Below are 23238 nucleotides of genomic sequence, written 5' to 3'. Positions count from 1 at the left end.
CAGACCCTGAACACCCGACCCTAAACACCCAGACCCTAAACACCCGACCCTAAACACCCAGACCCTAAATACCCAGACCCTAAATACACAAACTATAAACACCCAGACCCTAAATACCAGACCCTAAACACCCAGACCCTAAACAGGGGGCAGATCCTGCTCATCTCCCGAGCTCCTTCTCCCTGCTGGCTGCTGCTGCTGCTGTCCCAAACCGGGGCCAGCCCCCGCAGCCGTGGCTGACCCCGCACTGCCCCTCAGGCTGCCAGGGCCCAGTGGGGCTCTTTGCAGGGTTTTTCCCCTCTAACAGGCTTAGTCCGTCCCTTTGTGCCTGGCTGCAGGGCGGGAAGGCAGGAGCGGTGCCGGGCTGAGCTCTGCCCCTCTCTCGTCCCCCGGGCAGGTCTGGAGCCGGCGCTGAGCAGAGGGATGGGCAGTGCCAGCCCCGGGCTGCCCGCTCTGCCCCCCGGCCGCCTCTCCTGGCCGGAGCCCGCGCTGCTGCCGCCCCCGCGGGACCCCGACCCCCGGCGCTGGGGCTGCCCGGAGAGCCCCAGCCCGCCCAGCACCCCCGAGCAGCCCCTGCCAGCCTTCTGCCTGCACTACTTCGACATGCTCTACCCGGAGGACACGGCCTGGGCCACCAAGGGCGGCGGGGAACCGGCCCCGAGCAGCGGCCAGGGCGGGCGGGAGGAGGCGAGGAAGGAGCCGGAGCAATGTCCCATCATCGACAGCCAGGGCCTGGGGCTGGGCGCCGAGGGGGACCTGCAGGACAGCCTGCACCTGGAGGAGCACTCGCTGGAGCAGGTGCAGAGCATGGTGGTGGGCGAGGTGCTGAAGGACATCGAGACAGCCTGCAAGCTGCTCAACATCGCCGCAGGTGCGTGCCCCCGGGGCACAGGGATGGGTGTGTGGGTGTGGGAGCCAAAGCCTCGCTGAGTTTGGGGGGCTGCAGCCACCTGTGGGGGTCTGGGGGAGTGTGGCTGCCCCACACGGGAGGAGGGACGGCTCCTGGCTGGCCACGCTCACCCCCTCCGCCCCCAGACCCCATGGACTGGAGCCCCGGCAATGTGCAGAAGTGGATCCTGTGGACGGAGCACCAGTACCGGCTGCCGCAGATCGGGAAGTCCTTCCAGGAGCTGTCGGGAAAGGACCTGTGTGCCATGTCCGAGGAGCAGTTCTGCCAGCGCTCCCCCGCCTGTGGCGACATCCTGCACGCCCACCTCGACATCTGGAAGTCCGGTGGGTGCCGGGGAGGGAGCCGGGGAGGGTGGGCGAGGCTGTGCTGCGGGAGATGCCCCCCTGACGCCCCGCTCCTCCCTTCCAGCCGCCTGGATGAAGGAGAAGGCTGCCCCGGGAGATGTCAGATACTGCGGTGAGTTCTGCTTTGGGCAGGTCCGGGGTGCCTGAGGGGTCCCTCCCTGTTTAATTGCAATTCCCGGAGCACTGGAGCCGCCGCTGCTGTGGGATCTGTGCGGGTCACTCCCTCTGCCCCAGAGCAGCCCCGGGGCTCTCTGCAGAACCCAGCGAAGGGGAAAAGGCTCCATCCCCTCCCTGGCCCTGTCCCACACCCTGCACCCCTGCGGGCTGCACAGGGGCAGCACTGAGCTGCTCTCCCTGCCCCAAGACAGGGAGGGCAAAGCAAATCTTCCATACCCAGAGCCGGGCTGAGTCTGGCTGGGATCGGGGCTCCCTGCTGAGGACTCGAGCAGCTCCCTGGGGTGGTGCGCAGTCCCTTCCCTCCTCTCACCAGTCCCTTCCCGTGGCAGGAGGTGACACCGGCTGGGCCGACAGCGAGGTGGACTCGTCCTGTGCCGGCCAACCCATCCACCTCTGGCAGTTCCTCAAGGAGCTGCTGCTGAAGCCGCACAACTACGGCCGCTTCATCCGCTGGCTCAACAAGGACAAAGGTGGGCAGGCGAGCTCCAGAGGCCCCGGGGAGGGCGCTGGGGGGCTGAGGTGGGGCAGGAGATGCTGTAACCCCCCCCCCCGTGCCCCGCTCCCCTGCCAGGCATCTTCAAGATCGAGGACTCGGCGCAGGTGGCCCGGCTGTGGGGCATCCGCAAGAACCGCCCGGCCATGAACTACGACAAGCTGAGCCGCTCCATCCGGCAGTACTACAAGAAAGGCATCATCCGCAAGCCCGACATCTCCCAGCGCCTCGTCTACCAGTTCGTCCACCCGGTGTGAGCGGCGGCGGGACCGGCTGAGCGCCGGCAGGGACGGGGGGACTTGGCTGCCTCCCTCTGCCCCGGCCACAGAGAGGCTCTGCCAGCAGCAGGACCGAGCGAGGCTTCCCCTGCCAGGACCTGCTGGCACCGGACACAGGGACCCCCTCACCTCCAGCAGGCCCTGGTGCGGGGCAAGGACCGTGCAGAGCCCTTGTCCCCCACAGGAAGGGAAGGCACCGTGCCTGGGCTTGTGCCCCCTCCTCTCCTCCCGGCCGGGTTCTGGCTGTAGGCGGCTTCACCCCAGCCATTGTTCGGGGAGGAAAAAGCCTGGGGCATGAGCTGAGACAATGACACCCACAGGGACAGGGACACCCCCAGGGACAGGGACACCCACAGCTGCTCATGGTGGGCTCCTGTCCCAATCCCTGTGGGAGCAGCCTGGCACCACCATGGGGGCTGTGCCACTGGGACCTTGGGCACCCCCTGGGACAGGTGCACCCCCCCTTTGCTGTTCACTCCAGGACATGCTCAGCTGCTCCCCTCCACAGGGACTCGGGGCTGCAAACAGGAGTTCTGCAATGGGAGCAGCTGTAAATGTGGGGCTGTGCACAGTGGGGATCCCCAAGCTGGGTCCCCCATCCTCATGCATGGGGCCACCAGAGTCCTCCTAAGCCCCCAGGTTCTGTGCCCTGGCTCAAAACTCTTCCCTTGATTCAGATTTTACTTGGACTACCTGATTCTGGAGTTTGGGGAAATGGAGATGGCAGCTTTGCCGTTTCCCTCTGGACAATAAATCCAGAGTGTGATCCGTCCAGGCTGGACTGGGGCAGAGAACTGGGAATTGCTTCACCTGCTCATTGCACCAGAGTCAGAGTTACCTGGTAATGTTGATCTTTTATATTATAGGCTTTTTTTATTTGGTTATTTGCTTTTCTGTTTTGGCTGGTGATGAGTTGTGGTTTAGGTTCAAATGCCAAGGGTGACCTGGGCTTCCAGGGATGTTCTGTGGAAGCTTAAAAGGAAAAAAGCACCTGGTTCTTGGTCTCTTGATTTTTTCCTTAACAAATCCGCCGGTGCCAGCTACTGCCTTTGCTTTCTGTTCTTGCTCCGTGCTGCTCCCATAGCAGCAGATCCAGACAGCCCTGCTCCCATCCTGGCAGGAGGAATGGAGGGCAGCCAGGAGCAGGGGAGGGAGGAAAACTGCCTTGGCCTTTGGAAAAGGGAGTGGAAAAGCAAAAAAAAATGGGAGGGAAAAAAAAGAAAAGGCAAATTGGTGTCTTGTGATTTGCTGGGTGCACCCTGACGGCAGCCGGTGAGGGGGCACTGTGAGGACGGGCTGGGGGTGCCAGTGGTGCCCCAAATCCTGTGTCCCCCCACCCTGGCAGGGTGAGGGAGGGCAGCAGGTGACATCCCCCTGCTTTCACAGGCTCAGGAGAGTGCTGGGTCAGGGCTGGTGCTTGAACAGCCCCCAAACCTGCATCCCCTCGAGCCCTGCCAAGGGTGTCCCAAGGCTTTGTCCTGCAGTGGCACAGGAGTCCCCAAAGGCAGTGGCTGCTCCCCTTGTCCCCCCAGCAATGCATCCCCATCCTGCTGCACCCCAACACCTTGGGGAGGGGGTGTCACTACCTGGGGGTCCACAACCACCTCAGCCACCCTCCCGGGGGTGGGACAGACGCACAGCAAAGGAGACCCCAGAGCCAAGGACGCTGACAGAGCTCGGTTATTTTCTCTTGCTGCTTTTTGTTGTTGTATCCACGGAAATACAATCACGAGAGATATATATATTATATATATACTTCTTAAATTACACAATCAATGTACAAAAACCGGGGTGCATTGCTGAGACAGGTGGTTGGTTGGGTCTTTTCTGACTTTGTGGGTTTTTTTTTCCAGTACCTGGCAGGGGCTGGATGGCTCCCGCCCACCGTGCCCAGCACACGGTGCTTCCCCTGCATCCACGAGAACACGGGATCCCTGGGGCCAAAAAATTCACGAACCAACGGAGGGGGCAGGAAAGGAGCAGGAGGAGCGTGCGGGAAGCCGATGGCATTGATGCTGCTAAGGGTGATGGTATGGAAAGAAATGAGAGATGATCTGTAGGGAAGAGCTGGGGATGGCAAACGCGCCCGAGGCAGGGGGTGGGTGGTGGCAGCAGCCGCGGGAGCTGTGGGGTTGGGGACAGAGCCCAGGGGAGGAGGGGTAGAGCTCGGTGGGGACAAGCAAAGGGCAGAGCCTGTGGCCACTCCCTGCCTTGGCGTGTCTTGATTTCGGCCGTCTTGGCCAGGCAGCTGCTCTGCCTGGGCTGTGTCCTGAGCTCTCCTCCTGAGCTGCAGCTCCTGCAAGGCCGGACGATGCTCATCCCCCGTCCCTGCTCTGCTCCTGCCTCTCTTCACGAAGGGGAGGATGGGGACAGTCCCCAGCAGTGCCCAGTCCTCGCTATCCCAGGCTGGGCATGAAGGTGCTTCCAGCAGCACCGGGCCCTGGTGGGTCCTGCTCCGGACAGCGCTGGATTTTAGGGCCATCTCACCTGGATCTGGTGTGCGTTGGATACCTGCCCACCCGAAGGGCGATGCTGCTCCCTGCAGGCAGCACAGACTGGGCATCAGCTCGGGAGCTTCCGCCCGCTCCGGTGTGCTGAGAGCCCAGCAGGAGGAGGAGGAGGAGGAGGAAGCTGAGGAGATGCCAGCAAGCTCCATGGCGGGGCTGGTCCCACCTCACCTGGGCATCTCAAGGATGGCCACGGGGCTGAAGGGGGCATTCACCCCCTTCCTCGGGGCGGGAGGATGAACTGGGGAGAACATGGAAACACCAAAAAAAAAAACAACCAACGGAGTCAGACTCCATTCCCTCTTGGTTTTCTGGGATGAATTTGGTTGGTCCCAGGAGCTTCGGCGCCGTGCGTTTCGGAACAGTTCCAGCCAATCAGAAGGCGGCTCATGATTTCAGTATCTTTAAAAACCAACCAATCAGGAGCTCTCACTGGTTGGGCTTTAAGATCTTGAGGTATCGGCTTTTCGCTCAGAAAAAAAAAAAAATTCAACTAACGTAGACGAACGGACAACGTCATCTTTCGCTTCACGTTATCTTAGAAGAAAGCGACTATGCAAAATACTCTTCAGAGACAACTCTTAAAAAAATAAAAGCTTGGTCGGAAAATATGTCTGAATCTCTAAGGGTGAGGAGTGAAGGACCAGACGGCAGAATGGCTGGTTGGCTGGTGGAGAGATGGAGACAACGGAGGGTGGATTTATCTGCTGACGGTGACGAGGAGCACACCACAAGACTTAGATTGCCTCCACGTAGTTGGCGGGGTACAGCCCCAGCTGCCCGTTGTCCAAGCGCCCTTTGCACCACCCCTGCTCGTCTTCCTCACCGAGTTTGGTTAGTTCATCACCTGGAGAGGAAGGTGGAAGGGGAGAGCTCATTGCAGGTGCTGGAAATTCTCCCACCCTCTTTTTCTCCCTAGGATGGAGCTGCTGGGGGTTTGCAGGAATTATCCTGAGCACACCAGTTTGTAGGATAGAAAGGCAAAGGGTGACTCATGAGCCCTCACGTGCCCTGTCCCTTCCCATTGCTCCTGCCCCTTCTCTCTTTGGGCTCAGCTTCTGCCTTTCCCTTTCTGACTCCTCAACTCTTTGAAGGCCTGGGCCAACCCACAAATTATTTGAGGGATTTCACATGCACACCTCCAGCAGATGAGCCCCATCCTACCTGGCACTGGCAAGGGACCGTACCTGCTTTGAAGCTGAGCTCATCCTGCTCCTGCCCGTCGTAGTCGTACAGAGCCCGCACCCTCACGCCCTTCCCCGCCGACTCCTCGTCGAAGGGGTTGGCGCCGCCGTTGGCCTCGCTGGTGTTGAAGGAGTTGCTGCCCTCGTCATCGGACCATTCGGCGCTGTAGGTCTGCCCGCGGTCGTGGCTGCTCACGCTGGGAGGAGAGGGAGGGGTGGCTGTCACCAAGGACATCCTGCACCCCCAAATGCTTGCACAGGCCGTGCCTCTCACAGGCTGTGCCTTTCATAGGCTGTGCCTCTCCTCTCCCCTTCACACCAGCCCTCACCTCCCGCGCTCGCCCGCCTGAGCTCCCGTGTCGCCCGCGCTGCTGGCGTTGGTCAGGGCCACCCCCTCGCCCTTCTTCTGCTTCTCCTTCCGCGTTATCGTGTGCGTCAGGTCTGGGTTCCACTCCTGCAAGCACAGAGTGACCAAGCCCTGAGTGCCCGGCTGCCCTGCAGAGCTGCCAGCACCCAGGCAGGGCGCCCAGCCTCACCTCAAACTGGGGCCAGTTCATGGGCATGCCGGGGCCGCTGGTGCTGCGGAACCACCGCAGGTCCTCCTGCGCGTCCGACATGCGGATGGTCTGCTCCAGCTCCCGGTACACGTTGGCGTAGCTGTGGGGAGAGATGTGTTTAGGGGGCTGTGGGTCAGGGTGGAGCCCTGGGGACGGCGTGGGACAGGGACAGGCCCAGGTTGTGTCACCTGGGGACAGGCTGTGGGTCCTCCAAGCCACCAGGGGGTGCCAGGTGCCCTCACAGCCTCCTGCCACTCTGGCACCTCTTGGTGACCATCATGGCCAGAATCTGCTGCCCCTACCTGCTGCTCTCGGCCAGGTTCAGGTGCCTCTTGATGTCCAGCAGCATCTCCTTGAGGAAGTTGAGCCTCTTCTCCTCGAACTGCTGGCACTGCTCGAAGACCTGCTCCATGCTCTCGATGTACTGCGGGGTGCACTTGTTCAGCTCGTCCAGCACCTTCTCGTACTTCTCCTGAGTCTGCAAAAACACAGGAGGGACCCTGGTAGTACCTCGAGCACCTCAGAGGCTCTTTCAGGGTGCTGAGAGGTCTGGTTTGGGAGTCACCAGAGCTGGGGAGCCCAAACTGAGCCAGGAGCCTCAGTGAGTGGAATCAGCCCCCAAAAGTGGGGTAAATCCCTGCTCACATTCCCCTGAGCACTGCCTGCACGTCCTTATCCCCCAGGAGCACAGGGGTGGGAAAATGGGAACTGAAGGTGCAGAAAGGGATGTTGTGGCCATCTCCACTGGTTTCCCTTGCCCAATGCCCCATGTGTCCAGCACAGGGCAGTGCTTCACACCTTTTGCACATCTTGCTTGCACTTTTCCACTTTGTCCTGGAGCTTCTTCTGCTGCTCAGGAGTGTTGGACTGATCCGCCTTGCTGTTGGCTTCGCGGGTCATGGCCAGCTTCTCCTCCTTGCATGCCAGATGATAGGCTTTCTTGGCTGTCTCCAGCTGTGGGGAGGACAGGGAAGGGACATCAGAGTAGGAGTCAAAGCCCCCTGCCAACCCCTCTGCCTGTGGGGAGGTGCCACGTGTCTCTCCCAGCCTGGACTGGGGACACAGAGTTGGACTTGGGGACACAGGGTTTCCCCAGGACACTCTGTGCTTCTCTCACCTCCTTGAGCTTCTTGGCCCAGGGCTTCTGGGCTTTCCGGAAGCCATCCTCAGCCTCCTTGGCCTCCTTGAAGCCCCCCATGATCTGCTTGTGGTAGGCGTCCTTCTGCCAGTTCTTGACCTTCTCGAAGTCATCATTCAGGAGGCTGTTCTTCACCTCCTGGTGCAGCTCGCTCACCTTGTCCGCCTCCGTCATGATCGCGGCCCAGGCCTTCTCCAGGCTGCCATACTGGGGACCTGGGGGCCGAGGGGACACCTGGGGGTCACCCCACTGCCCTCACCCCCTCCATTTCTGCCAGGTGAAGCTGTGATTGCACACCCAGGTGTTCTGGGGAAAGCCTCCCATGGGGAAGCTGTGGTACCTTTCTCGATGAGCTGCCTCCACCGCTTGGACCAGTCGGTGAGCTGCTGGGCGTAGGACTTCTCGATCTTGGCCCGCTCGTGCACGCAGTTCATGAGGTCATTGCAGAGCCGGTGTCCATCGTCGATCCGCTTCACCGTGCGCTTGTAGTTCCCCACCTGGCATGGCCACGGGGACAGGCAGCTGTGGGGGCTGTGGCCACCCCACCCGGCTCAGCCCCAGCTGCCCCGGGGTGGCTACAGGGGAAGCACCAGGCAATTTGGGGGTGCAGGGATGGAGCTTTGGGTTGGGGCTGCTCAAGCCCAACTCTCTCCAACCCCTCTGTCACTCAGGGACAGCCAAGATTGAGACCTTGGGCAGAGCCACCACAGCAGGGATGCTCTCAGGCAGAGGAGAGAGGGCAGCCCCCAGGCCAGGGGACACCGTGGGGTGCAGTGACAGTGGCAGTGGGGTCTGTGGGAGGAGAGGATGGCCGGGACTCACTCACCTCCCAGAAGCTGTCGGTTGTCTCCTCGGCGGCCGATGCCGACTCGTCATAGGAACCCGACATGGCTCCCGCAGGCGCTGGGGCTTTCCTGGGCAAACACCAGCCTCATGCACTGAGGGGACAGGAGAGGGGAGTCACGGGGGGGTGCAGGGGACCCCCATTCCTCCTGCCAACAGCTCTGTGGGACAAGCATCCAGGTACAGGGGACAGTGCCCACTCCAGCTCTGGACCTACAGGCTCCTCCAGTGCCCACCACCCACTTGGTGCCATCCAAACACCCCGGAGCCAGCGGTGCTGGGAGGGAATCACGGGGAGCAGCACAGTGGGAGCTCACTGGGCAGAGCCTGGCTCAGCACTGGGAGCTGCTGGGCGAGGGGCCATGGCAGGGTCAGGGGCTGCGCCGCCCAAGAAATTCTCATCCTGCTATTCCACCTAATCCGTCCTGATCTTCAGAAAAACGGCATCCCCAGAGCGCCACATGGCCCCGCTGCGTGGCTTAACCCTTTGTTGCTTTGCTGAGAGCTGGGAGGGGGCTGGTGGCTGGGGGTGGCATTGCACGGGGACAGAGCAGGGACTGTGGTGGCTGTTTCCTAAGCGTCCTCCTCATCATCCCCATCCTGACCTGGATTTGGACAGTGTTTCCACAGGAAAGCACTGGGCCTATCCTGCATGGCATCTGCCACTGGGATGGGGACAAGATGGCCATGGACAGCTCAAATTTCCTCCTGCTCTGTCCCTAAAAGGGCTGAGAGGGTTGTGGCTGTGAACCTCACACACCATCCCTTCCTTGGGGAGGTGGAAAGGGCTGAGGAAGGCCTGTGCTCTGCCCCATGGTGGGGTGGGAGGGCAGGGCTGGGAGCACTGGTGAGTGCCCACATTCTCCAGCTGTGCACACAGCTGGCCCTGAGGTGTCCCTGGGCTGGGGCAGGGCATGGCCCCAGGAGGACGGGGACCTGAAACAGTTACTGGAGCACAGCACAGGGCTCACTGCGCTGGAAGTAACAGGGCCCGGCAGGGATTTAGTGATATAACCAGGGAGGCACCAATCCCCTCCACCCTCCCCAGACGGTTAAAAATAAACGCGTGACTGTCCCTCGCTCAGCCGCCGAGACGCAGATGGGTGGGGGACAGCAGTGTCCCCCCGCAGCTGGCAGCACGCAGCGCCCACGCCTGCCTGGCACCCACGGCACCGCCACTGCCACTGCCTGGCACCCACAGCACTGCCACCACTCCTCCCAGCACCCACGGCACGGCCACTGTCCCTGCCTGGCACCCACAGGACCACTGTGCCTGGCATTCACAGCACCACCACTGCCACTGCCTGGCACCCAGGGCACCAACACTATTGCAGCCTGGCACCACAGCACTGCTACCGCCATCCCCACCCCAGCAGGCTGCCCCGGTGCACCTGCAGTGGTGACAGAGCACCTGTCAGGGATGCTGCAGGTGCTGTGTGCATCGTCCCCCATGAAAGCTGCAGGCACAGTGCGGTGCCCAGGGGTTGTTCCCTGGGTTTTGCTGCATGGCATGGCAAGGGCACCCTCAGGGTGACAGCCTCAGTGTGCCAGGGCTGGGATGGGGCCGGCAGGGAGGGAGCACACCCATGGCTGGGTGTACCCCAGGACCCATGGGCACAGTGCCAGCCCCTGCTGCCCCAACAAGCCACTCATGCCACGGGGCACTGCGGACGTGGCTGCTGCAGCTCCCTCTCCCAGCCTCTACCTGGTCCAAGCTGCAGCCTGGGGGTTATTTTTGGCTCTGCATCACTTCCCAGCCAACGCTGCTGCCTCGGCGCCACGCTCCCGCCACGCACCCCCACGCATGACCATCCTTGCACGTGTGTGTGCCCCACCGTGCCAGGCCGCCTCGGCCGCCTGTGCCACACATGCCAGCCCCCTGCCAGCCCCTGCCAGCCCCTGCCAGCCCCCAGCCCTGCCAGCACAGCCCATCACCTCGCATCAGGGCGGCCGGCGGTGATGCCTGGCGCCTGCAGAGCTGGCGGCTGAGCTGCGGCGTGGAGAGCTGCCAGCCCCAGCCAGGCGCTGCTGCCTGGGTACCCCGGGCCTGGGGGGCTCTGCTGCAGCCCCTCGCCTCCACGGAGCTGCCAGGGAGAAGCCACAGAGCGTTTGGCATCAAGTGACAGTGGAGTTTGTCCCAGCTCCTCTCCACGTGCCCTTGGGCTGCTGCTCCTGCAGAAGCGGCCCCGCTGCGTCTCTGCTGTCAGCACGCTCGGTGCTGGGCACTGACACAGCTCTCCTCACCCTCCAGGCAGCTCCTGCTGCCCAGCTGCTGCTGCTGCAGGGGGGTCTCTGCCCTCTGTGGGGGCCGGGCCGTGGCTGTGGCCCTGCGCAGGCTGGAGGCTGCTGCAATGCAGAGGCTGGTGCTGCTGACACCGCGGGCACGGCATGGGCAGCTGCCCGCACCCCCATGGCAGAGCCCTGGCTGGCAGAGCCCTGTCCCCAGCGAGGTGGGACAGTCCAGTCCTGCTGTCCCCTGTCCCCAGGTTGCTCTCTCCAGGTGTGTTTGTTGTCCCAGACCCAGCATCTCTCCTCCAGCCAAGAAGCAGGGGATGGGGATGTCACACTCCTGCCCCTGGGCACCTTGGCTGAGCCTGGTGGGGACCAGGGGCAGGAGTGGCTGCAGAGCCTCTGGGGCAGGTTCCTCTGCTGCCAAGAGCCCCTGGCTAAGGCAGGATGGTGGCAGATGCACTGCAAGCAGAGGAGCAGAGCACAGGAGAGATGGTGTCCCCATACCTGTCCCCATACCTGTCCCCATGCAGGAGATTCACACCAGGTGTGAGCCCCGTTGCTGGGAGGGCAGTGGGTGAGTGACCCTTGCTGAGAGCATCCAGGGCAGGGGGGAAGCCACACTGGGAGCTGCACTGGTCTGTGGGAATCCAAGCAAGTGGGCTGGGCCTCGGGCTTTTGGCCACAGGAAAGGTAATTTGCTCTCCCTTAGCACAGGGCTGCTTGAGGGTCCATTTTGGGGTGCAGAGCCAATGCCACCATGATGCACCACTGTGGCCACTCGTGGCAAAGATGAATGGATTCAGCCAAGGATGTCCAGAGGAGCCTGGCAGCAGTATTTCCCATTGTGGGAGATGCTGGGGCTGCTGTGCTGCATCCACTGTAGGTACCAGTGCCCATGTGCTGCTCCCACTGCGGCCACACAAGGGGCTTGAGGTGGCCACACAAGGGGCTTGAGGTGGCTGTGCACGGGGAGGTGAAGAGGCCACATATGGGGGCTGAAGTGGCCACCTATGGGGGCTGAAGTGGCCAAGGCACAGTAGCAGGTCCCAGGGATAACCCGTGACACCGACGTGCGTTGCAAGAGGCTTTGCAGCTGCAGGAGCTGTGCCTGGTTTCTGCTCAGTGTGACCCAGCTGAGTGGCTGCTGTGGGATTCCCACCCCAGGCTGGTCCGTATGTCCCATGGGGCTGGGAAATGCTCCTGGGGCTGGCAGGGGTCAGAGCTCAGGGAGCCAGGGAGTCTGGAGGGGTTTGGCTGTGGCGTGGCTGAAGCGTGGCCCCCTCCAGAGCCCACAGGGACCCTGTGAGGAAAGGGTTAAGTGGGTGCTGCTGATTCACGCTGGCAGCTCCGCATCAGCAGCACCCAGGGCTCAGGGCTGAGCAGCCTCAGCACCCATCCTGCCCCCTCGCCATCAAACCAAGGCCAGTGCCAGGCAGGTGGCGAGCCTGGGCCCTTCCAGGGTACTGTCTCCATGGGAGCAGGCTCGTGTAGGGTCCCTCCTGCATTCCCTGGCAAAACCCCTTTGGCTGCAACGTGAGCAAGGCTGGAGCCCTTGGGCAAAGAGCCAAACCCAGAATGGTGGGTGAGTCCCCACGGGATTACAGCCAGAGCAGCACCATGGGGCTGCCCAGGACCCAGCAGGGCATGAGGTGGCTGCAGGGGCAGCAGGACCCTGGAGGGGGCACGTTGGTAATGCTGGGAAACTCCTGGGAGCCACTTTTCCAAGGGATCCTGGGTGGAATGTGCCTATGGCAGCCTCCTTGCTTCCATCAGGGTCATCTGCATTGATGGGGGCATCTGAGGCCTGCTGGACCCTGTGGGGTCAGGGCTTGTGGGCTCCCCCAAACCAGAGAGGAGGTTCAGTGGTCCAGGAGCAGCACCAGGAGCCTCGTGTCCTGTGCACAGACGGGGAGGCTGCCGGGGGCCAGGTGCTGCCAGGTTGCAGTAGCCAAGGGAGATGCATTTGCTCCAAGCCCTGGCAGGGATCGGCTCCACAGCTCATGTGAGCTCTGCAGAGAGCTTCCCCTTCCCCCTGAGCTCCCAAAACCTCCCTGCTCAGGGCACCCATTAATCTTCTGGGGATTTTAGGAGCCTTGTGCACAAAATTTTGGGAAGCTTGCTTGGCATTTGCAGATAACGCAAGAGTCTCTCCAGGGGAGCCTGCAGCCCAGCTCAGGGACAGTGGATGTGCCGGGAATGCGGATGGGGAGCGTGGATGGGGATCCCTGGAGGGGCAGCAGCAGCAGGACTGCCAACACCCTGCATGTGCTCAGGCCTGGGCAAGGGAGAGGGGCTCAGCCTCAGCTGGGGGCTGCTCTGGCTGCCCAGTTCCGCAGCTCTGCCTCATCCTGCCCTGGTAAACAAGGCTGCTCGGACAGCGAGCAGGGATTTGTGCAGTCCCGGGAGCCGGGTTTAGGCAGAAATCCAAAGATGAGGTTTGCAATTAAAGCCAGAAGTGGCAAACGGGGATGGTGGAGGATACGGCGGTGCCGTCCCCGGTGCCGTCCCCCCGCAGCAGGGAGGGGACACGGAGCGTCACGCGCTGCCACGGGGGTCCCGTCCCCTGAGCCTCGGGGGGATGGACCCAGCGCTGGTGGTGACAGGAGGCAAATGGGGCTGCTGGGAGCAGGGGAGCTGGAGGGACAGTGGAATTTCAGCTGTCTGTGGTGGGGAAGCAGACCTGGAGCCAGAGGGGATGGGAAAGTGGGGAGATGGGAGGGGGCAGCAAGGGAGAGAAGCTGGGGTGACACGGCTGAAAGGAGGGGGGTCAGTGATGGGGTAAGGTGTTTATTTGGGCAGGGGGACAGCGGTGACAGGGACAGCACAAGTTCACCCCATTATTTGCAGATGGGGAAACTGAGGCACAAGCCCAGGAGTGCGGCAGCATTGCAGAAGGGGCATCCCTCTCCCCAGCACCCCACTGGACACACGGAGGGGGTGAAGGTCATATACCCCCCCAACCTCCCTGGCTTGCAGAAGGGATCAGGGACGTTGTGTGCTGCCGGGGGGTGCAAAGCCATGCCTTACTGCCCGGTCCTTGCACAGCAAGCCCCCCACTGTCCCCCCATCCCGGCAAGGGACCCGGGCATCCCTCACCCCATCCCGGCAAGGGACCCCGGCATCCCGCACCCATCCCCGCAAGGGACCGGGCGTCCCTCACCTCGTCGCCGCAGTGGACCCGGCTGTCCCCGCGGGGCCGCGCTCACCTGCCGGGGGCCGGGGGGGCCGGGGGCCCGAGGCCGGGGCCGGGGCTCCGCTCGCTCCGCTCCGCTCGCTCCGCTCCCGCCGGGCAGCGGCGGCGCGCACGGCCGCGGGCACGCGCCTGCCCGAGCCGCCCGTTGCCATGGCAACCGGGATGGAGCCGCTACTGCGAAAATCATCCGGGGGGGGGGGGGGGGGGCGCGGAGGGGGGGAATGGACCCCCCCCATCCCCGCGTCCGCGCCCACCCCGAGGTTCCGCACTGCCGCCAGCCCCCGCAGGACCCCCCGGCCCCAGACCCCCGCCCAGGGCACCCACCGGGGCCGCCCCTCTGCGGGGACCGCGGCCCGGGACACAGCCTGCGGGGTGGGTGCTACGGCAGAGCGGTGGCGAGGTCGGCCCCGGGCTCCGTTAGGGCCTAACTGGACTCGTTCCCCCCGGGCCATGAGGCGGGGGGGGCTCTTTGGGGACCCCCTCGGGGTTCCTGGTCCTGCTACCGCGGGGGTCGTTGTCCCTCCTGCACGGGACGGGACAGAGCCATGCCCTCCCTCCGCTGCTGCCCCGGCCTCTCTGTCACCCCCGCGGATGCAGGGGGGTTTTGGGGCTGAGCCACAGCTTTTGCAGGAACAAACACCCCAAAACGCCTTCGGAGAGGCAGCCGGTGCCGCCTCCTTGCCAAATGTGCCAGCTGGGAACAGACTGGCAAGAGAATCAGGAACAGTCTTTTCCCCCCAGCAGGGCTGGGGATGGGCGTGAGAGTGCCGCACACCCCAAGGCTTCTTGGAGGGGAGCAAGGCAGCTCCCCCTCACTGCCATCTGCCCATCTGCCTCCTCCCAAGCCCCGGGGCTCATGCTCGGGGTCACCAGGCTTGTGACAGGATGGGATTCCCGGGGGCAGAGGGGGCTGGAAGTGTCGAGAGGCAGGCAGGATGCGGGTGGGGGTGATGACAGGCTCCCCGACACTGCGCCTGCATCCCCCCGCTCGCGGGGGATGTCAGGGAAATTAAAAAGCCAGCAGGAGACGAGAGCGTCCAGGCGAGTAACCGAAGCCGCTGCAGAAGCCGCAGTAATGAGGCTGCCGGGGCCGCTGCCGCCGGGATCGGGTTGCCCAGAGAATGCGACCCGGTCCCGGGGGGCTCTGGCGGCCTCCGACGCCGGCTCAGCTTTCCCCTGACAAGCGCCAGGACTGCCTAATGAAGCTCGGTGGGGCTCTCCAGCCCGCCTGCCTTCCGGCAGCTCCGTGCCACCCGAGCCAGCGCAGCTCATGGCCAACAGAATGTCCCCAGGAAGGTTTCACCCCCTGAGAGCCCGGGGGTTTAATGTCGCCAGTCCCAAGCAGGATGGGATGATGGTGGTTCCTTTAGGAACAGGGGACCTTTGCCTGCTGGTGTTTCAGGGTGAGGAACCAGAGGGTGCTGAATATCTGCTCATGGTCCTTTCAAGCAGAGAGTTGGCAGCTCTCAGCACAGGGTCACCACTGGGATGTCCCAGCTGCCACCTGCCCTGACAGCATCCCTGCTGCAGAGGGGAAAATGTCCTTGGCATTAAATATTAGGTGACAAACGCTCTCCAGCATGGTGGCAGGGGGACCTCAATGACTTGGGGGGGCTCCCCAGTGCAAAGAGCCATCGCCACCAACTCTGTGGTCTGGGCAGGTGGCACCAACTCAGGTCTCCTTCCCTGCAGCTTGGGCTGTTCCACGCAGGGAGCAGGTGGGAGCTCTGCCTCCTCAGTTCCTTCACCAAAAACTCGGTCACGACAAACTTTTCCCCGGCTCTCACCATCCCACCATTTACTGTTTGCAGTGGTAAGTCACTTCTCCTCCTGTAAATGAGTTTCCTTGTGGGAAGCAGCAGACGGTATTGGCAGGAAATAAGCCCTGATTTATGGGGCCACTTGCCTCTCTGGAATTACAGCTCCGTGAGCACAAACGAGGAGAAGTCAGAGCACATGAGCCCACACCGTGATCCCGGCGAGCCAGAGCAGGCAGGAATGAGGAGATGCCACCAGGGATCAGCCGCCTGCCCATCAGCCAGGCAGGAGTGCCGACCCTCGCACGAACGGGGGGGTCTGAGCACAGCCAGCTCCCGTCTGCCTCCCCAGCAAGGAGGGGAAATGCATTCCCTAAATCCCGGCAGAGCCCCGAGCTATGGGGCTCAGCTGTTTCTGGGAGAGCCCAAGGGCGGTCCAGGGAAGGCTGGTGTGGCTGGGGGCAGAGGGCATCGAGGATCCCGAGCCCATTCCTGCCCTCCAGTGCCTCTGCCCAGGGCAGGGCAGAGCGGCAGCTGCGGTTTGGGGGCCGGATGGGGCCAGTGCCCCACGCTCGCCCCATGCCCGGGCTGCGTCGCCGCTGCGGATGTGCCGCCGGTCCCAGGAGCCCTCCGGGGAGCTGGGAGAATGCAAGCGCTACTTTGCATCTCTAATTAGCCGCGGAGGATAATTGGCGGCTCTGCGGCAGACAGGCAGCCATTGTGGAGGGCCCCGCGCGGGGCAGGTGCTCCCAGAAACCCAAATCCCACCGAAACAATTCCCTTCTTGTCTGCCTGCGACCGGCCGGGGCATCCTCCCAGCCCTTCCGGGGAAGGGGCTGGGGCAGGGACATAAAGGCTCCATTTTTTCCTGGGAAGCAGCGTGGGGCTGGCTGCAGGCAGCTGCCCGAGGAGCCCGCACATTCCCCCCGGGGCACGGCGCTGCTGGGGCTCGCTGCCCCCGGCCCCGCCTGCTGTGCCACGCCGGGGACAGACGGACACTGCCTTGGCCGCCCCCGCAAGCTGCGGGCTGGATGCGGCCTCTCCTCCTCCTCCTCCTCCAGGAGCATCATCCGCAGCAGCTCAGCAGGTCCGGAGTTTGCCTTCAAGGTGTTGCACAAACTCCGGCCAGGTTGGCACCCCCGGGACAAAGTCTGTCCCCGGGCAGAGCCGTGCCAGGCGCTGTGCTGGAGGAGCCCGGGCAGGGAGCAGCACGGCTGGGGACGGGGCATTCCCAGCGAGGGGGATCCCGCACAGAGCCCAGCCCAGGCTGCGGGCTCGGGACGTGGCCCGGTCGGTGCTGACACGCTTTGCTGATGTCCCGTCCCTTGTGCACGTCACTGTCGGTCCCTGCCAGAGCCTGGGCTCATTTCCCTCAATCCTTTCACGGTTCAATCCCGCTCCCGTCCTGCCGCAGCCCCTCCGGCGGCCGCACATCCCGGGAGGAGGAAGAGGATGGAGAGAAAGAGGCCAGGGGGCACAGATCAGTGCGGACCCCGGGGCAGGGCAGCACCTCCAGCTGCCGGGTGAATTCCCCGATTTTCTCTGCGCTCCTGCAAAGGGAGCACAAAACCCCAGGAAGGGGAAGGACCCTCGGGGTTTCAGGCGGTGTTTTGGGGTCAGGGAGCCGCAGTGCCTGATCTCTGCCGTGCTGTAGCCACGGCCTCTTGGCTTAGGGATGGGGTTTGCCCGGGGAAGGCGACGCGGGGGCCGAGGGATGCGGGAGCAGCCGGGGAGGCTGCCGGGAGAGCTCTAATCCGTTTAGCAAAGCACTTGCTTTGCCATTTCCGAGGCGGGAGGTGCGGGAGCTGTGATCTGCTGCAGCAGAGGCACGGACAGCGACAGCGACAGTGCCTGCAGCGTGCCCGGGCCAGCAGGGACAGCTCCTGCCCCGCGGGACGGGCCGGGGTGATGCCGCAATTGTCGCAGCATCCTTGGGGTCACCCCGAGGGAGCTTCGCCCCAGCTCCGGCCACGGTGCCCCCGAAGGGAAGAAAAGGCGGGGAAGACACGGCAGCAAAGCCCCAGGATGGCACCGGGCAGCTCCCGGAACGCGGCGCATCCCTCGACCCCTCCCGTTCCCCGCCCGGCACGGTCCGGCACGAGTTGGGAATCACTTAAAGCGGGTCGGGCGCGGACCCGGTTCAAACACCGGCGGGGACAGCGATGTGACAGCGCCCCGGTGCCCGGCATCCCTGTGCCCCCCGGGACAGCCCCGCGCCCCCCGCCCGCCCCGCCGGCCGTACCTCGGGGCCGCGGGGACAGCGGCGGAGCCTCTCCCGGGGCCGGCGCTGCGCATCGCGGGCAGGTCGCGGCAGATGGGGCGGAGGGAGGGGGTAAAGATCAGCTCGGAGATTAGGGCGGCATTTTTAGCCGACCAATCCCCGGCCCGGCGCGGCGGCTCCTCGGCCGCGCAAGGTGACAGCGCGCCCGCCGAGGGGACGGCGATGAGCCCCGGGGTACCGGGGGTCCCCCCGCCCCTCCTGCTGCCCCCCGGCCCTGCTCCGGTGTGCCCGGTGCCCGCCGTGTTCGGGACGTGTCCCCCTCCCCCGGACCCGCTCCGTTCGCTCCCGGGGGTTCGAACCCCCAAACCGGGCGGGACAGAACGGGCCGGGGGGACACGGGGTGTGCCCGAGGGGACACGGCTGCAGTGAAACCCCTCGGGAACGAGAGCCCCGCTCGAGAGAATCGCGGCTCCCGGGCCGGTGAGGGGAGCGGAGCGCTCCGGTGCTCCGGGAGCCCCGAGCCCTCGGCCTGGGCTGAGACCCGCGGCTCTCCGGGATCCCGGGCAGGGCGTCACAGCCCCGCTCCGAGGGACACCGGGCACGGCGGGAGCTGCGGGTGGCACGGCTGGGGGTGACACGGGGATGGCACGGCCGGGGATGTGCGGAGATGGCACGGCTGGGGGTGACACGGGGGACGTGCGGGGATGTCACGACTGGGGACATATTGGCATGGCACGGCTTGGGGTGACACGGGGATAGCACGGCTGGGGACGTGCGGGGATGGCACGGCTGGGGGTGACACGGGGGTGACAGGGGTGACACGGGGATGTCACGGCTGGGGACATGTGGGGATGTCACGGCTGGGGGTGACACGGGGCGGGGGGGGTGGGGATCTCCCGCTCTCCCCATCAGGCACCGCAGCGGGCCGCCCGTTCTCAGGCAGTGCCGCGGCCACCCCCGCCGCCGGGGGCCTTGGCGCGGCGGAAGCGGCGGTCCGGCGCACACCCAGCCCTTTCCGGTCGGGCCCTGCCGCCACCGCCACGGTGAGGCCGCGCTCGGGCCATCGGCCGCGCATCGCCGCCATCCCGGGGCCTGGACCCCCTCGCGGGGCATCTCCGCCATTGGGGCTCCAGCCCGGCCGTGCGGGGAGGGAGGGATGGGGACGCCGGGCCGGGGTGGTGCGGGATGGCCCGCGCTGGCACCGGGGCCTCCCGGCCCGGGCGCTGCCGCGGGGGTGCTCCGTGATCCGCCGCGGGTCAGTCGTGCCCGAGCACGGAGAGCCCCGGGCCCGGCGGGTCCGGGAGCGCCGCCCGTAGCCGATTTCCCGTGCTGGGGGCGCTGCCGGGGTTGGTTCCGGCTCCCGGACGGGGGAGAATCTCCCATGGCTCCCGGTTCCCGAGTTCAGTTTGACTTAACGGCAGCACCAACAGCATCCTTGGCGGGGCTGCCCCCGCTGTCCAACAGCATCCTTGGCGGAGCTGCCCCCGCTGTGCCCGGTGTGCGCGGGATGATTTAAGGAGCATAAGCTGGGAGTGCTCGGTTTTCCCTCCCGGGGCAGCTCGGGGGGCACCGGGATCGCTGTCCCCGGTGCAGATGTTGGTGCCCGAATGTCACCGAGCCCTGTTTGCTGTGCCCTGTGCAGATGTTGATGCCCAAGAAGAACCGAATCGCCATCTATGAGCTGCTGTTCAAGGAGGGCGTGATGGTGGCCAAGAAGGACGTGCACATGCCCAAGCACCCCGAGCTGGTGGACAAGAACGTGCCCAACCTGCACGTCATGAAAGCCATGCAGGTGGGAGGGCTTGGGGGTGAGGCAGAGTAGAAATTTTCCAGAGAAGAAATCCATTTTGGTTTGGGGGAAATGTACATCTTTGAGTTAAGTCTGTAGTTTGAAAACAGCTGTCTTGACTGCCTGTTCTGGTAAAAAGCCTCTGCTCAGAGAAGCTGCTTCAGTGAAGGACAGAGATAAGGAGGGGAGACAGGGGCATGGGAGTGGGGGTCCCTGGGGTGGTGCTGCCTGGTGTCCCCTGCCTGTGAATCGTTCCTGGTCCCCTGTCCCTGTTCCCCTCTTCCCTGCTGAACCCCGATGTCTGTGAGGAGCTGGGAGTGTTTGGGAGGAACTGGGAGTAACTGGGAGCTGTCCCCACAGTCCCTCAAGTCCCGAGGGTACGTGAAGGAGCAGTTTGCCTGGAGACACTTCTACTGGTACCTGACCAACGAGGGCATCCAGTACCTGCGGGATTACCTGCACCTGCCCCCCGAGATCGTCCCGGCCACGCTGCGCCGCAGCCGCCCCGAGACCGGCAGGCCCCGACCCAAAGGTCAGCTGGGGTGGGCACAGGGGGCTGGGCAGTCAGGGCACTGCCAGATCTGCGGGGATTGGGTGTGAAATTGTGAGCAGAGCATGGAAATGTGGTTGGGGTTTGTGGTTAACAGCAGACTCGTGCTGGAGGAGCAGCAGAGCCCACAAAAATGCTGAGGGGTTTGGAGCATCTCTGTGAGGAGAGACTGAGGGAGCTGGGCCTGGTTAGGATGGAGGAGAGGAGACAAATACCCACAGATATGCCCAGGGGATGCTGCCAGATTCTGTTCAGTGGCGCCCAATGACAGGACAAGGAGCAGTGGCCAGAAACTAAAATACAGCAAGTTCCACCTCAACATGAGGGAGAACTTTCCATGTGGGTGGCAGAGCACTGGAACAGCTGCCCAGGGAGGGTGTGGGGTCTCCCTCTCTGGGCACATTCCAGACCCACCTGGACACATTCTTGTTTGTGTCACCTGCTCTGAGTGACCCTGCCTTGAGGGGGTGATCTCCAGATGAACCCCAGCTGCTCTGTGATTCTCTGTGTTGGAATTGCAGCTCTGTTTTTTCCCTTGGTGGGTTTTCACACCCCCAGGTGCAGGGGGTGCAGCCAGATGTGCTCTGGTTCTGGAGGATCACAGGGGTTGTGCTTTTTTGCTGGGGCCAGGGGGTGCTGTCCCCCCAGCTGCTGCAATTTGTGCCTGAGCCAAACAAAACGGGAGCATCACCTGCTTCAAAGGAAGGAATTGCAGAGAAACTGGGAATATGCTGCCTTCTTTGATCTCTGAGTTGCTTGGATGTTCCAAGATTTGTTCTTCAGATGCTGTGTTTATCCAGTGAGCTTAAGGGAGCTGCATCCCTGCTGGGAGGGAGGGAGGGAGGGAGGGGTGGCAGCTTCTGGCTGGGGTTTGTGCAGGAGGAGCTGTGTGTGGTGTCACAGGATTGTCCTGGTGCTGGAACCCTCCTCAGCCCCATCTGGACAGGGATTTTTGGAAGGATTGCACTTGGTGTTCTTTCTTGCTATGGATGACTTGCTTGAGGCAGCAGCAGTCTGGGAGACACAGAGGTGGTGGAGGAAAAGAATTATTACAAGAACTGGGGTTTTTATGGCCAAACCAATGCATGTGGATGTGCAGGAGGGCACAGCTGCCCCTCAGTGGGTCCTGCCTGGGTGGGCAGACCCCAGCCTGGGCTCCAGGGACACATCCCAGGCCCTGAGATGAGGTGTTCCCACCACAGCTGGGTGTTCCTGCAGCAGTTTTGTCTGGTATTAATCTGAAATCCCACAAACAATCTGCTTTTACTGTCCTGAATGTGTTCTGTGGGGGGATTTGGGGTACTGACAGTGGCTCTGTTTCAGGTTGGGGTGAGAATTCTGTCCTGCAGTTTGGGACTGAGCTGTGCTCAGGCTTGTCGGCCATGGCAGATTCCCACTATTTCTGGGATTTTTACCAACAATAACATTCAGCACTAGCTTGATGACCAGAAGACTGTTGAGATGATGCTGTAAACCCACTTCTCACATTATTTAAATTCCACCCTGCCACAAGCTGGGACACTTGAGCAGATTTCACCCTTCAAGTGAAGCTCCCTTTCATAAATTACCGTTCTCCTTAGGTTTATTCTCCCCAAGCTGCCCCAGGTGCAGCACTGCTGTCACACCCAGTGCTGTTGTGCACCTTGGGCTGCAGGAGGTTTGTGTTTGTGCCCTGGCAGAGCAGAGTTTGAGGCTGTGCTCTGTGTTGCAGGTCTGGAGGGCGAGCGCCCGGCGCGGCTGACGCGGGGCGAGGCTGACCGGGACACGTACCGCCGCAGCGCCGTGCCACGTGAGTGTGCCCCTCTCAGGGACAAGTGCCCCAGCTCTAGGGCTCCTCTCAAGGAGAAAAGGGGAAGATGAGACTCTTGGCACAGCTTAGAGTCTGTATGTGAGGGTGGGTGGGAGGTGTGCTGGAGATTTGTCCAGCTGAGCGGTTTTCCCTGGGGTTGGTTCAGTAACTCAAACGTGCTCATTTACAGCTGTTGCTTTGCTGTGTTTAGCCCCAGTTTTAGTTCTGTGGGATGGTTAAAGCTTTGCTCCCAGCCAGGGGGTTCTGTGGGCACTGACTGCTTCTCTTTCTGCAGCTGGTGCTGACAAGAAGGCTGAGGCTGGTGCTGGAGCAGCCACGGAATTCCAGTTTGTGAGTGTTTGCATTTGAACTTTGCTTCCTTTTTTGAAGGCTTTGGTGGGAGAAGCTGGAAGGTCCTGCCTGTGGGATTCTGAGGGTGTTAGAGGGGCTGGAAACTCTCACCCTTCACAGGCAGCTTGCTTGCTGTGGGGAAAGGATGTGGTGGGACAGAGGCCACTGTCAAGTTTGAGAGCAAGCTGAGCTCTTTGGAGATCCATGGTTTTATACTTCAAAAATAGCAGTATTTTAGGTGTGATCCACCTGGAATGGGTTGATGTTGGTGCCGCTCACCTGGCTGACCTGTGCCATCAGAGAGCTTTGATGTTTGTTTTTGCTGTCATTATTTGACACTGTGATTTCTAACACTCTTCTTTTGCTGTTGCAGAGAGGTGGATTCGGTCGTGGACGTGGTCAGCCCCCGCAGTAGAACTTTGTGCTCATGTTTTGTGTATAATAAAAGAGGTGAAAATGCCACTGGGTTCCTGCCTGTGTCTGTCTGAAGTGCACAAACAGAGCTCACGAAGCACAGCTGACTCACATCTTTGGCATCTGGAGCAGCACTTTGGGAGTGATTAAATGCAGGTTCTAGTGCAGGAACTCTCCAAGTTTAGGGGGTGTGGAGGTGAGTCCTGGAGGAATGCAGGAGCATTTCCCATCTGCCCAGGGCCATGCTGATTTCCGGCCGTGCAGCAGGGCTGGGCTGGGGCTGAGCTGTGCTGCAGATGGAAAACTCAGCTGTGCCAGCCCGTGTCCCTCTGATGGGGACACAGCCCGCGTGGGCGGGCCCGCGTGTCCTGCACCGCTGCGCTGTCACCTGGGCTGTCACTTGGCGGGGACCGAGGGCGGGGTTGGCGGCAGCACCGGGCGGGGGGGCGAGTGGCGCAGTGGCCGCCGCCAGATGTCGCTCGGCAGCCGGTGACTAATCGGTAACGGCCCC

General features: G+C 63.0%; 3 protein-coding genes across 3 annotated transcripts; 2 read left to right on the top strand and 1 right to left on the bottom strand.

Annotated features, from left to right (window-relative positions):
• The first annotated feature begins 411 nt into the window (after positions 1-411).
• On the top strand, positions 412-4986 carry SPDEF (SAM pointed domain containing ETS transcription factor). Its single transcript, XM_071449943.1, has 5 exons — positions 412-871; positions 1036-1233; positions 1319-1366; positions 1761-1901; positions 2003-4986. Exons 1-5 carry the CDS (start codon positions 424-426, stop codon positions 2179-2181), a joined length of 1014 nt encoding a protein of 337 aa, XP_071306044.1. The 5' UTR covers positions 412-423; the 3' UTR covers positions 2182-4986.
• Positions 3865-14023, bottom strand: PACSIN1 (protein kinase C and casein kinase substrate in neurons 1). The gene is made up of 10 exons (XM_071449942.1): positions 13870-14023; positions 8415-8526; positions 7929-8085; positions 7568-7803; positions 7249-7404; positions 6753-6928; positions 6430-6550; positions 6223-6347; positions 5897-6090; positions 3865-5556 (listed from the first exon to the last, which is right to left on the bottom strand). Exons 2-10 carry the CDS (start codon positions 8475-8477, stop codon positions 5447-5449), a joined length of 1338 nt encoding a protein of 445 aa, XP_071306043.1. The 5' UTR covers positions 8478-8526; positions 13870-14023; the 3' UTR covers positions 3865-5446.
• A 4712-nt stretch (positions 14024-18735) lies between these two features.
• RPS10 (ribosomal protein S10) lies at positions 18736-22775 on the top strand. The gene is made up of 6 exons (XM_071450397.1): positions 18736-18877; positions 19477-19626; positions 19984-20155; positions 21885-21962; positions 22258-22313; positions 22687-22775. Exons 2-6 carry the CDS (start codon positions 19477-19479, stop codon positions 22726-22728), a joined length of 498 nt encoding a protein of 165 aa, XP_071306498.1. The 5' UTR covers positions 18736-18877; the 3' UTR covers positions 22729-22775.
• The last annotated feature ends 463 nt before the right edge of the window (positions 22776-23238 follow it).

Source organism: Agelaius tricolor, unplaced genomic scaffold (genome assembly GCF_023055355.1).
Source record: "Agelaius tricolor isolate 1412-34295 unplaced genomic scaffold, bAgeTri1.0.p SCAF_30, whole genome shotgun sequence".
Lineage (NCBI taxonomy): Eukaryota > Metazoa > Chordata > Aves > Passeriformes > Icteridae > Agelaius > Agelaius tricolor.
This window is presented reverse-complemented; position numbering and strand designations above follow the sequence as displayed.

Excerpts from the sequence above, each read along its gene's own strand:
- SPDEF (XM_071449943.1), top strand. The coding sequence starts at position 424 with ATGGGCAGTGCCAGCCCCGGGCTGCCCGCTCTGCCCCCCGGCCGCCTC. Across the intron at positions 872-1,035 it reads GCTGCTCAACATCGCCGCAG|ACCCCATGGACTGGAGCCCC; the intron begins GTGCGTGCCCCC and ends CTCCGCCCCCAG. Across the intron at positions 1,902-2,002 it reads CTGGCTCAACAAGGACAAAG|GCATCTTCAAGATCGAGGAC; the intron begins GTGGGCAGGCGA and ends CTCCCCTGCCAG.
- PACSIN1 (XM_071449942.1), bottom strand. The coding sequence starts at position 8,477 with ATGTCGGGTTCCTATGACGAGTCGGCATCGGCCGCCGAGGAGACAACC. Across the intron at positions 8,086-8,414 it reads CAACCGACAGCTTCTGGGAG|GTGGGGAACTACAAGCGCAC; the intron begins GTGAGTGAGTCC and ends TGGCCATGCCAG. Across the intron at positions 6,929-7,248 it reads GCAAGCAAGATGTGCAAAAG|ACTCAGGAGAAGTACGAGAA; the intron begins GTGTGAAGCACT and ends GTGTTTTTGCAG.
- RPS10 (XM_071450397.1), top strand. The coding sequence starts at position 19,477 with ATGTTGATGCCCAAGAAGAACCGAATCGCCATCTATGAGCTGCTGTTC. Across the intron at positions 20,156-21,884 it reads CGGCAGGCCCCGACCCAAAG|GTCTGGAGGGCGAGCGCCCG; the intron begins GTCAGCTGGGGT and ends TCTGTGTTGCAG. Across the intron at positions 21,963-22,257 it reads CCGCCGCAGCGCCGTGCCAC|CTGGTGCTGACAAGAAGGCT; the intron begins GTGAGTGTGCCC and ends CTCTTTCTGCAG.